This window comes from Eretmochelys imbricata, chromosome 3 (assembly GCF_965152235.1).
Source record: "Eretmochelys imbricata isolate rEreImb1 chromosome 3, rEreImb1.hap1, whole genome shotgun sequence".
Classification (NCBI taxonomy): Eukaryota; Metazoa; Chordata; order Testudines; family Cheloniidae; genus Eretmochelys; species Eretmochelys imbricata.
The window spans coordinates 140,537,008-140,550,474 of record NC_135574.1 but is presented as its reverse complement, the minus strand read 5'-3'; the positions used below and the strand labels follow the sequence as shown (position 1 = coordinate 140,550,474).

General features: G+C 41.0%; 1 protein-coding gene across 1 annotated transcript in view; it reads left to right on the top strand.

Moving 5' to 3' along the window:
• ADSS2 (adenylosuccinate synthase 2) overlaps nt 1–11,166 on the top strand; it is a 46,922-nt gene extending 35,756 nt beyond the window's left edge. The window contains exons 11-13 of the mRNA XM_077813484.1: nt 2,120–2,217; nt 9,346–9,495; nt 10,494–11,166. Of these exons, the coding sequence (XP_077669610.1) occupies nt 2,120–2,217; nt 9,346–9,495; nt 10,494–10,546 (301 nt within the window). The 3' untranslated portion in view covers nt 10,547–11,166. The remainder of the gene's footprint in view (nt 1–2,119; nt 2,218–9,345; nt 9,496–10,493) is intronic.
• Nucleotides 11,167–13,467: the final 2,301 nt, after the last annotated feature.

Sequence of the window (13,467 nt, the reverse complement as noted above, 5' to 3'; positions counted from 1 at the left end):
AGCAATGTTGCTGCCTCTTTTGCGCCCCCCACAGCGGCGGCCCTGCCGGGTCGTCACTGCCCCTTTTGCGCCACCCCATTGGCAGCCCTGCTGGTAGGGACCCGGCATGGCCACCGATCAGGGGGTGCAAAAGGGGCAGCAATGTTAAAGCGCTGCCGCAGCAATGCTTTAAGCAGAGTTCTTAAAGCGCTGCCGTGGCAGTGCTTTAAAGTCAGCAGTACAGGCCAGTGCTGGCGGCTACCTTTTTCCGGTACCCCCTTACTTTCACCCCTGATCTAGTTACATGTTTGAATAGTGCTTTTAATGTTTAATTTCAGCTCTGTTATATAACAGCTTGCTGAACAAATATATTAGAAGCCATTCATTAGACCAGTGGTTCCCAAACTTGTTCTCCCACTTAAGCAGGGAAAGCCCCTGCTGGGCCGCGCCGGTTTGTTTTACCTGCTGTATCCACAGGTTTGGCCGATCACGGCTCCCAGTGGCCGGGGTTTGCTGCTCCAGGCCAATGGGAGCTGCTGGAAGCAGCGAGGGCCGAGGGACGTACTGGCCGCTGTTTCCAGCAGCTCCCATTGGCCTGGAGCAGCGAACCGCGGCCAGTGGGAGCCGCAATTGGCCGAGCCTGCGGACGCGGCAGGTAAACAAACCGGCCCGGCAGGGGCTTTTTGTGCACAAGCGGCAGAATAAGTTTGGGAACCACTGCATTAGACCTCAGGATTGTTTTATCTCGTTTGAACTAAATTTATCCAAAATCAAGTAATGCTATCACCACATATTTGTTACTTAGTGAAGTCATTTGATGTATAGCTAAGTTTTTTGTGGACTTTTTAATTAGCGCACTAGATTAACTCACAATTTGTCAGTCACACATTTAAAATAACAAAATATGGAAGTGATCATAAAATATATTGTTCTACCCTTCTTGGCTCCTTTGCTCACAGCATTTATTTTCATCTCATTCAATCTATGTAATTGTCCTATTGCTTTCTGTGAGAGATGTTAATGTGACTATTAAAAGTCAAAAAGTAAACAGAGCAACCTATGTAATTACAATCATAGAAGATTAGGGTTGGAAGAGACCTCAGGAGGTCATCTATTCCAACCCCCTGCTCAAAGCAGGACCATCACCAACTAAATCATCCCAGCCAGGGCTTTATCAAGCCAGGCCTTAAAAACCTCTAAGGATGGAGATTCCACCACCTCCCTAGGTAACTCATTCCAGTGCTTCACCACCCTCCTAGTGAAATAGTGTTTCCTAATATCCAACCTAGACCTTGCCCACTGCAAATTGAGACCATGGCTCCTTGTTCTGTTATCTGCCACCACTGAGAACAGCCTAGCTCCATCCTCTTTGGAACCCTCCTTCAGGTAGTTGAAGGCTGCTATCAAATCCCCTCTCACTCTTCTGCAGACTAAATTAGCCCAGTTCCCTCAGCCTCTCCTCATAAGTCATGTGCCTCAACCCCATATGCCCTCCGCTGGACTTGCTGTAATTTGTCCATATCCTTTCTATAGTGGAGGGCCCAAAATTGGACACAGTACTTCAGATGTGGCCTCACCAGTGCTGAATAGAGAGGAATAATCACTTCCCTCGATCTGCTGGCAATGCTCCCACTAATGTAGCCCAATATGCCGTTAGCTTTCTTGGCAACAAGGGCACACTGTTGACTCCTATCCAGCTTCACGTCCACTGTAATTGTTCCACTAAAACTGTAGACAATTCATTCTGTTTAAGAGGGGGAAATCTGTCCCTTGAATTATGATCTTTTCATATTTGTGTGAAATAGGGCATAATTCAGGATCTGGTCCAGAGGCTCCCATTTATTTTAATAGATTTGGTATCAGTCCAACAGCTCTCTTGTTTGTATCTTTCTTTATTGACTTGAACTTTGTTTTAAAACAATGAAAAACAATAGAAATTTTAATTTCAACTTCCGGTTATTAAACATACTAAAATTATTCCTGATTTGATTCATAGTTGCTTGGGAGCTTAATTTTGCATGTGACAAGTGGAAAGAAATGTAGTTAAGTTTTAGCCCAATAACTCAGAGTCTATAAAATGCCATTAACAGAGGAAGGGCTTGTTGTTTTTGTTTTTGTTTTTCTTTAAAAAAAAAAATAGATTGGCTGTAACAAAATTGGATATCTTGGATGTATTTCCAGAAATCAAAGTTGGAGTTGCTTACATACTAAATGGTGAAATCATACCTCATTTTCCTGGTGAGTCTGTTTTATAATTACTGTGTTGAGAGGTCATAAAGTGTTCAGAGTACTTTGAAAAGGGTGTACATGTAGATAAAACTTCTGTGCCTCATGAGCTTGTGATTGCACAAGTGCCAAAGCCATACATGTCATCTCAACGAGTGCCTAAAAGGCATTCCCACTGCATCCTGTAGCTCTTATAGCTGCCAAATATTTTGCAGAAAAAATAATTTTAAAATGCCTAATTCTTTTACTCTTGATACTATTTATTATTTTGCTACCTTTAATTCAGCCTGATTTATTACATGAATCTAACTGTACAAGTCTCAGAGGGAACTAATACATTTAGATACTATAAATTATTCAAAATAGTATTAAACCTTAAAAATGCAATATTACTATGCATGGAAAAATATCTCCAGATATTGATGGCTGTGTCTATCCCTGGAATGAGAGAGCTAGGAATTTTCACTTTTTAGTGTGTGTATAGTTCTAGTACTAAAGCTCAGAAGTTATTACCTGAAGAATGTTTTGAAGCTGCTTTGGGGGTTTTAATGTAGTATTGGTAAAGATTAATTAGTAGCAGGTGAGATGATCGAATGTAATTGCATGAATCATGTATAAGGAAATCACTACCACATATGTGATGACTTACAGATATGTGATACAAAATGTTTTAAAGAAAAGGCTTAGAAACTCTACTTGATGACTTTATCTCATGATTATTAAATATCTCCTTTGGATAGTTATTGATCAGCTTATTCCAGTATAGTTTTGAATTTTTTTTTTTTTTTCTGCAGTCCACAATTCTTGACATCTGGGATGCGCTCTTCTCTGCAGTTCATGGAGGCGGATCAGAGTTTTAGAGCCTTTATGGTCAGGCCACCCCCTCTCAACTCCTGCTTGCTTCTAGTTTCTGTTTCTCTGTGGCAGCATATGGATGGCGGTTTTTACAGCTGCTGCCTTCACATCTGCCTAAAGGGGGTGCTTTTTTGTCAAAATTTGGGGCAGTAGTGAATAGTGATCTTCCTCCCTGCCCCTACTCCCCCAGGCCATTTTTAGCCAGATGTTGGAACACCTGGAACATCAGCTGCAGTGCTCCATACTGGGTCCTCTGCACCTTCCAGATATAGTAGAGCAGTCTGAAAAGCAACAAATGAAATCCAAATGGTGCTCCATCTGTGAGACTGCAAGCTCAGCAGATGTTGAATTGTACTCCTCTACCCACCTGAGCATCTGCAGCTCCAACGTGGGAAAAATGGACCAGGAGTCTATGGGCAGAGCAGGGAAGAACTCTAAGGATGAGGAGGACCTCAGTCAACTCTGGATAGCCCCAGGGGCCCCCTGGGGAACAAAAGGCAGACTTGCAGTGTCTCACTCCCCCCTACGCCATTCTAAAATTGGTCTAGAGCACCCTGGGAAAAGAAGCAGAGCTCAGAAGCACTCTCTCTATCCTTCCCAGTTTGGCCGGGAGGGCTTTGGAAAGGGTTCCCCTTCCCCTTCCATGACAGAATCGGACCCAGCAGGCGAGGACTCAGAAAGAGCTCTCAGGAGAGGATTTCAGGGTCTCAGCATGGCTAGCTGCAAAAGGCCTCCCCAAAGCTGTGACAGAGGTTGTAAGCTCTCAAAGCAAGCTAAAAAAGCTAATAAATCAAAGTGGGAAAATGGTAGGGAAAGGTGTAGAAAATCTAAAAGGTATGACTCCTCTGACACCTTTTCCTTCCCCTCCTCCACAGAGAATGGTGAATTGTTAGACTGTGTCTCCAATCAGGACCAGGGAAAGACTCGGCAAAGCTTTTCCCCCTGAGAAATTAAAGGCCAATTCCAAGAGTAAGCCCCTGAGCAAATTTCTCCCCTCAAAATCCTCCTGAGGCTGTGATTCCCAATTACTTCCTCAAAGGAGGAGTATAGGAGAATGAATGAGATAAGCCAGACAAGGGCAAGCACATTAACAGAAATGATCTTATATTCTATAAGATTCAGGAACCAAAAGTCCTGATTACGGAGATACCAAAGGTTGATGCTGCATCGTATCCCTGTTTAAATATATAGTTATCCCCTTAGAAGTGGAGTTCTAAAGACCCCACAGAGAGTTGCCTCCATTTTTCTCGCAAAGATTTTTGAGGTTGTCTCAGCCTCCCTCAGGACACTCTTAGCAGCTGCTTGTTTTGTGAGAGCATCTTTCTCCTGACTGGAAGATCTCGGAGCCCTCAAGTATCAAAATCACCCTGACTTTGGCTCTGTTTTAAAGAAAGCTTCCCTGGCAACAGTGTCAAGAAGCAATGACATTCTTGGACAAAGCCATGGCCTCCAGCTCAGTGACCAGGTGCCTCCTATGGTACCATCCCTGGAAGATGGATAGCCACTTGAAGCAAGTTCAGTGCTCTGCCAAATTCATGGGAAGCCTTCTGAGAGAAGCTAGACAAGGTAGTGGCAGACAATGCCGCAAGATCTAAACAGTCCTCTCGAATGCCACACCATGCTTTTGAGAGAAAGTACAGGCTGGCCATCAGGCAAAGGCATTCCTTTCAGCCTTCATCCTTGTGGAAATAACAGCAGAAAGACAGCAGGTTCTCCAGAGAAAAGGCTTGGAACTGTGGCTTGGGAAGAAAGCCCTGGAGGAATGGGTTACTTTGACCATGGATGGACCAGTGGGTCAGGAAGATATATAGTGAGTCAGAAATATTTCAAGTTATGGGCTCCACCCAATCCATTTTTCATCGAGTCCCCAATCTTGAATGATCCTATAAAGTGCAGTCTAATCCAGAATGAGATTTCTCACCTCCTGGATATGGGAGTAATAGAGAGTGTTTCCTGAGAAGAAAGATTCTTAGGGTTCTACTTCATCTTCTTTATTGTTGAGAAGTGGTACGGGGGAATCTGTTATAGATATCAAAAAGCTCAACAAGTGGATAAAGAAAACAAAGTTCCAGATGAAGACCCTAACCTCTACAATGTCAGGCCAGGGGGCCATTCTGACTTCAGTGAATCTGGTGGATGCATACCTCCACATCCCTATCAGACAATGCCATTGCAGGTTTGTAAGCTTTGCTTATGGCAGGAGGTATTATCAATATCTCTGATTAGGCTTGTCCTCGCCCCCCTAGGTCTTTACAAAGATGTTGGAGATAATCATAGCAAACTCAGGTCACAGGGGATCCACATGTATCCCTTCCTATATGACGTCTTAACCAGAGCTCCATCCCCAGCAGCTGCACACAGAGCTATGTCTCTGACCTTGAATCTGCAGGCTCATGGCTTTATTATCAATGTCAAGAAAAGTTCCTTGAATCTGTCCACCCAAATAACTCACTTGGAAATGGACACAGATACTTTGATGGCAAGGATACATCCATCTCTAGAGAGGTTCCAGAAAATTCAAGACTTTCTCACATTGTTTTAGAACTGCAAGAGGCTAGCCATTGCACTGAGCCTTCTTGGGCACAATCACGCATCAGAAGCCTTCCAGGCTTCATCTTAAATGTATGGTACTACTTCCCAGAATGCTATAAAGATCAAGTAAGGGTTCTGGCACAGGTGATCAACTCCTTAAAATGGTAGTCAACCTAGGGCAGTACCTGCAAGGGTGCTCATACGCCTTCCAGATTCCCCTGATCCTCACAACCAGTACCAGGCTGGAGGACTGGGGAGCACACCTGGGGTCCCAAATAGCTCAAGACATCTGGAACCTGGAGGAAGGGACCTATAACATAAACCTTCTAGAACTAAGAGCTGTCAAGCTGGTGCTACAAATGTTCCAGTTCAGCTTAGAAGGAAACCAGTCCTGATTAGGTCAGACACCACCATCACTGTCACATGTCTATGACCAAGGTGGTAACAAGAAGGGCAGTGCAACATGCTGAAGCAAAGGAAATCATGCAGAGGGCAGAGCATTCTTTCCTCTCCCTCAGGGCAGCTCACATAAAGGGAGATCTGAACCAGAAGGAGGACTGGCTCAACAGGAGCAAGGTGAACCACTCCAAGTGGTGCATGAATCAGGAAGTCTTCAAATTGTCCAGTCATTCAGCCTGCTCTCGACCAACCTATTCACAAACCACATGAATTCAAAGAGACTAAAGTACTTCACTAGGGAAATAGACCCCAACTTCCCTGAGGACAGATACCCAATCACACAAATGGCCATAGGGCCTCCTCTGTGCATTTCCACCCTTCTCATTATTAGGGAAGGTGGCCTAGAAAATAAAATAAGAACAGGTGACAGTAATATTGGTAACACCCCATTGGTCAAGGAGACCTGATTTTCGGACCTGAGAGAGCTGAAATTGGGACCACCACTGCAGCTCCCAAAGAGACAAGGCATCCTCTCACAAGGTCCTCTTCTTCATCTGTAACCAAATTAGCTGCATCTAATAGCCTGGTTATTGAAAGGGAAGCAGTGGTATCATTGTGTCTGTCCTCCAAAGCCAACAGAACACTTCTTTCTTCTAGAAGAGTACTGACTTGAAAGCATACTCCTCTCCTGGGACCTAGTTTTGCAGCTGATGCCAGGAATGTGAAGCAAACCCTAGAAATCCAAGACAACCAGAATTCTTGCCTTTTTTTCAAAAAGGCTTTGACAAAGGTCTCTAACCTAGCACCACTGCATGTCTGGTGTCTTCCCTTAATTGTGTGATATTCATATAATTCTCAAGTTCTCTGGCAGAGAACCCCCAGGTAGCCAGATAGCTTAGGGCGATCCAGTTATCCAAGCCAGCAATTAGACCTCTTTTCCCAAGTGGGCCAGTTGTACAGAGAGCCCTGACAAAGGGTCCCGTGGTTCCCTTGATGTCAATGTCAGCATTTTATTTGTCCATCACAACTTGCTTTCTGATAGCCTTCGTGTCCCGCCAGACAAGTGTTGGAGCTATCAGCGCTCCCTATGCAGGAATCTTACTGCATGTTTCATGAGGACAAGGTGGTGGTCAGAACTCAAATAATTTTTCCCTGAAGGTGAGGTGGTCTTTCCGCTCTTCCCAAGAGGTGATTCTACCTTCATTCTGTCGAAGGCCACAGCATCTCACTGAGGAGATGTGGCACACCTTAGGTGCCCAAAGGGTTCTGAAAATGTACCTCAAAGGTACAGACTCCATAAGGAGATCAGGTGTTCTGTTTATATCCTTTCAGCCAAAATTCCAAGGACTAGGAGCTTCCAAGTCCCCTACTACTTGGTGGGTTAGACTGTGCATTGTGGAAACATACAAGGCATCAGAGATCCTAGTTCTAGAAGGAATCTGAGCACACTCCATGCGATCCCTGATGACCTCGTGGGCAGAAAGAGGTAATGAATTCACAACGGAAATTTGTAAGGCAGCCACCAGGTCCAATGCACCTTTATCACGCACTGCACATCCTGTCCTCTGTAGAGGCATCCTTTGGCAGGAAAGTGCTGCAGGTGCTTGCCCGGATATGATTTTGGCCTTTGAGGAAAATATTTAGGGTAGGGATACAATTTTCCTTTTTCTGACCTTTTTCTATAACCCTCTCTACATCTGTTCACTGCTCTTTACTTCCTAAACGTCAGGAATTGTGGGAGATGCTGGGATGCGGAACAGACAATGTCTTACTGATTATTTCCTTTCTGCTAGCCGCATCATCTCCCACAATTCTATTCACCATGGATGGCTCATGAGTCAAGAGTCAGATGTTAAGCAGAATTGTTACCATAAGACCATCTTCCTTGGTCTAACGTACATAGTTATTTTTGTTATCTCTAGAACGTTTGTTAATAATGTTATGAAAGTTTTACAGCTTGGGAATAACTCATCTGGAGGCAAGTAGGAGCTAAGGGGGCATGGCCAGAACATGCGGGTCCAAAACTCTGATCCGCCTCCATGAGCTGCAGTGAGAGGAGAGCAGCCCAGACATCAAGAATTGTGGGAGACATTGCTAGCAGAAAGGAAATTATTGGTAAGAAATTTTTTGTTCCTCTTCTAGAGAACAAAGTAATGCCAGTAACAGACAAATAAAATGTACCTATTTAGGAATTCTGAGCATCTAGTTAGTGTAGGTTGTTGTTTTTTAATGCTGTCCCCTAGCACATTCTTATTGATGTAGTTGACAAATAGTATATTTAGTTAACTTTGCTGGTTTTTGGACAGAACAAAGGCAGTTGGCCTGTCTGGTAAAGGTCTGGCTGGATTGACACTAAAGGGTTTTCAAAAGCACTCAGCATTGGCCTTACTGAATTCTTCTGAAAACCTGGGAATACATGAGCAGTTCTTTAAAATGTGCTTTATTTTTCCAAAAGGCATGATGTAATTCTTCTAAGTTGATCTATTTTGACATCCAGAACTTTCCTATAAAATTTCAAAATAAAAGAATATGAAATGAAGTCCCTAACATGCATTAACTTCACTGCACCTTTATTCACCTGGGAAGCTGGGTTCAGATATGGAAAATAGGAGTGTTGCAGTGTGTTCTAAATGTTAACAGACTTGGATTCTTTGAACTTCATAGGGGAAGTGAGCCTCTGAGATGAGGGCTCTTCACTGAGAATGTCTCACCTACAGTCTTCTCCTGTTTCATACAGAGGGCTACTAGCTCGAGTGCCTCAGCTGATCTCAGTTGCAATGTGTCTCACTAGAAGTCAGGGGGTGCCTCTGGCAGTCCCTCACACTAATGAAGATAAGTCCCAACATTTTGCAACAATATACAAGTCTGTTTTTAATACCTGTGCCGTTGTGAAATACTGGTATATACGGGATGGCGGTCACCTTAAATCTGAATTTGTGTTAGAGTGGGTTCGATTTCAACATACCAGAACTTTCTACTATGTAATAAGCTCTTCAGTATTCTTGAACAGACACCCATGGTTTAAAATAATGTAGGCCAATGAAATCCACTGCTGATTAAGAGAATTCCCATTATTTCACCTCCTTTAAACTATGGACAATTTCACACTACTGTGGTTGCAGTATTTCTCAAGCTCGGGCAATATTACGCAAGCTCCTTTTCTGAGGTTCCCCATCAATAAACAAGACGCTTGATAAAATGACTTCTAGCTGTATGACTGGTTCTGTAAAAAATATGTAGAACTTCTGGATAATTTAACATTCACTAGGGGGTTGGACTAGATGACCTCCTGAGGTCCCTTCCAATCCTGATATTCTATGATTCTATATAAGTACTTATTCTTCGTTTCCTCAGCAAACCAGGAAGTCTTAAATAAAGTAGAGGTTCAGTATGAGACATTCCCAGGATGGAACACGGACATATCAAATGCAAGAACATTTGATGAACTGCCTGTAAATGCACAGAACTATGTTCGCTTTATAGAACTGGAGCTTGGTATTCCTGGTAAGTAAAGCAAACTTTTCTGCTTCAAGAAACCTCTCTGAAATAGAAATAATTTGAATTTAAGTCCCTTGACCTTCTGATGCTAAAAAGGACTTAATGAACACCCAGAGAGCTAGAATTATAAGCTTTAAAGTGACTCTTGTATTTTGACATTTTAATGCTGTTGAGCCTCATTTTAGCTGCAAAATCTAGAAGAGGATCAACCTCTACAACGATTTCAGTATATGTGTGTAGTCTAAATTTGCAGTGCTCGGTTATCATAATTTGCCAACTGATTTTGAATACTGACATGCACGCTGTTCTGTTTGCATGTTTAAAAAAAACCCAACTCTTGTGCAATAGGAAAAGTCCTATTTGTAGGACTTTAATCAAATATTGCATTCAGCTTTTGTTTTCAGTCACTGTTATTATAATAGTAAGGATTCAGTTCTGCCACCCTTATGTTATCAGTGTTTTCATCTGTGAGTAGTCTATTGACTTCATTTGGGACTTACGCTGATTTAGTATCTTACTCCTTAGTAAGGAGGGCAGACTATTGTCCTAAACTAGTACCGAATTATTTACTGTGTGGAAAGATGGTTTTATGATCAAAGGATAGGACTAGAAGTTGGGAGATGAGTTGTATTCTTGGTTCTGTTACAGAATGTTACCTTTCAGCAAATCACTTACCTTCTATATGCTTTAGTTTCCACATCTGTAAAACTGATATTTCCATATTTCAGAAGGGTTTTGAGAAATTATTATTTTAGGCCATTCTCCATTTGAAGTCGGTGGCACAAGATCAGGCACTTCAGAGTGCTTAAAGATGTGTGAATGTGGTGGTGCTACAGAAATGCAAAGTGTCATTCTCTAATAGCAACTATCAGTGCAACACATTCTTCTACTTAGGCCACAGAACTTTTTTTTTTCTCCTTTACTAGAATGTCATGCTTAGAGTTTGAATTCCTCTATGGTAAAACAGTGCACACTATTTTGTTATCCTTTCCTTTTTTTTGCAGTTAAATGGATTGGAGTAGGTAAATCCAGAGAGTCAATGATCCAGATATTTTAAAGATTTCAGATGCGTGGAAGAAAGCACTCCCCTCAATAAAAGACTGCTTAGTCTTACGTGTATTATTAATAGCCTACAAAGCAAAGATGCTGGAAGGATAGATCTTGCATGGAAAGAAATGTTAGAGTTGGTCTCCCAAACTGATTGCTACTTCTGAAAGACTTTGACCTCTACCTATATCAGCTCTCTATCCAACTGGCAATAACTCCAGGACACTTGCCATTACTGTTATACATGGTGCCACCAGACTTTTCTTTATCATCTAGTATTTACTCCATAACATAATCCCTGATGTTTGAAAATGGAAGGTAAAATTTTCCTGACTTTTGTCTTGATTGTTGTATCCATGCTTCTGGCGGTGTTACTTCCCTGAAATCTTAAACAGTAAAAATAATGCAGTTTTGCACAAATGGTTTTACATCCTCATTATTTGTACTCCTAAATATGTTGTATTCTTTATAGCTGCTGTTGTAGTGAGTGATTAAAGAGGGATTCTGATGATTTTATAATGCTATAAACATTGTCCAAACTGTATGAGAGATGGTTTTTGTTCAAAAACTTTGTGATTCAAGTTGTTGGGAGTGTGCAAGGGGCTCTTAAGACAAATTTACAGAAAATGTGCAAAAAACTAAATTTGATAGTGTAAAGTTCATTTACAGTTATTGAACTATTCTGATTTAATTTTTTTAAATTAAAATTGTTTTAAAATTATGCACTTCTCCACTTTGCCTATTACAGAAAAGTAAATTCCTTGCTAATTAGAAGGAAGCATGTTTATTCGTATGTTTAAAGTTTTAATCTTTAGGTGCCACTTTAAATTTTTTCTTATATATCAGTGATTAGAACCGTTTGATTTCACACAACTAGGCAAAGGCGCTATAGAAATTTATAAAAGGAAAACCATTAGGGCTGTCAAGCAATTAAGATTAATCGTGATTAATCATGATGATAAACACTAAAATATCATTTATATAAATATTTTGGATGTTTTCCATATTTCCAAATATATTTTCAGTTACAACCCAGAATACCAAGTGTACAGTGCTCACTTTATTCTAAATATTTGCACTGTAAAAATGTATTTCAATTCACTTAATACAAGTACTGTAGTGCAATCTCTTTATCATGAAAGTTGAACTTACAATGTAGAATTATGTACAAAAATCCTGCATTCAAAAATAAAACACTCCGAAACTTTAGAGCCTACAAGTCCTCTCAGTCCTACTTCTTGTTCAGCCAGTTGCTAAGACAAACATGTTTGTTTACATTTGCAGGAGATAATGCTGCCCGCTTCTTATTTACAATGTCACCTGAAAGTGAGAATAGGCATTGTAGCTGGCATCACAAGATATTTGGGGCAGATTTGCTAAAGATTCATATTCCCTTCATGCGTCAACCACCATTCCAGAGGACGTGCATCCATGCTGATGACTGGTTCTGCTCGATAACAATCCAAAACAGTGCAGACCAATGCATGTTCATTTTCATCATCTCAGTCAGATGTCACCAGCAGAAGGTTGATTTTCTTTTTTGGTGGTTCAGGTTTCTGTAGTTTCCGCAGCGGAGCGTTGCTCTTTTAAGATTTTTGAAAGCATGTTTCACACCCCATCCCGCTCAGATTTTGGAAGGCACTTCAGAGTCTTAAATCTTGAGTCACGTTCCGTAGCTACCTTTAGAAATCTCACATTGGTACCTTCTTTGCGTTTTGTCAAATCTGCAGTGAAAGAGTTCTTAAAACAAACAACATGTGCTGGATCATCATCCATGACTGCTATAACATGAAATATATGGCAGAATGCGGGTAAAACACAGAGCAAGAGACCTACAGTTCTCCCCCAAGGAATTCAGTCACAAATTTAAATAATGCGTTATTTTTTTAACTAGCGTCATCAGCATGGAAGTATGTCCCCTGGAATGGTGGCCAAAGCATGAAGGGGCATGCGAATGTTTAGCATATCTGGCACGTAAATTCCTTGCACGGTTGGCTACAATAGTGCCATGAGAGTGCCTATTCTCACTTTTTTGACATTGGAAATAAGAGGGCAGCATTATCTCCTGCGAATGTAAACAAACATGTTTGTCTTAGCAACTGGCTGAACAAGCAGTAGGACTGAGTGGACTTGTAGGTTCTGAATTTATACATTGTTTTGTTTGAGTGCAGTTATGTAATCTACATTTGTAAGTTGTGCTTTCACGATAAAGAGGCTGCACTACAGTACTTGTATGAGGTGAATTGAAATACTGTTTTTACAGTGCAAATATTTGTAAAAGTGAGCACTGGACACTGTATTCTGTGTTGTAATTTATATCAATATATTTGAAAATGTAGAAAAACATCCAAAATATTAAATTTCAATTGGTATTCTATTGTTTAGCAGTGCAATTAAAACTGTTTAATCACAATTAATTTGAGTTAATCATGTCAGTTAACTGTAGTTAATCAACAGCCCTAAAAACCATATAAATCAAAGGCACAGTTGAGATATTTAATGTATTCTGAAAATGTGATTCAGAATTCACCTTTTGACACCTATTGAAGGCAATGTTTCTGCTTAATGTCATTGGATTATGTCCTGGAAGTATTTCCATGAATAATCTTTGAGCTGTAAACAAGTGAAGGAGACCTATTTATTTTGATAGTGTGGTATGTAACACTTACTTGATCTAATAAGAGTCTTAAAGTTTCCAATTTTAAAAAAAAAAAAGTGGCCTTTACAGCATGATTTTATTCTGTTTTTTAGGTAAATACACACATTGCATTGTGAAGTTTGAGTACTCCCCTCTCAGTCGGGTGGAAATAAGCGTAGTTTATTTCCAAATGATAAACTGGTCAAATTTAGATACTGACTTTGCTGTAATGGATTAGTTGAATCAAGCTGCAAAGGGGAATATAGGAAACTTAGAACAACAAGAAAATAGCT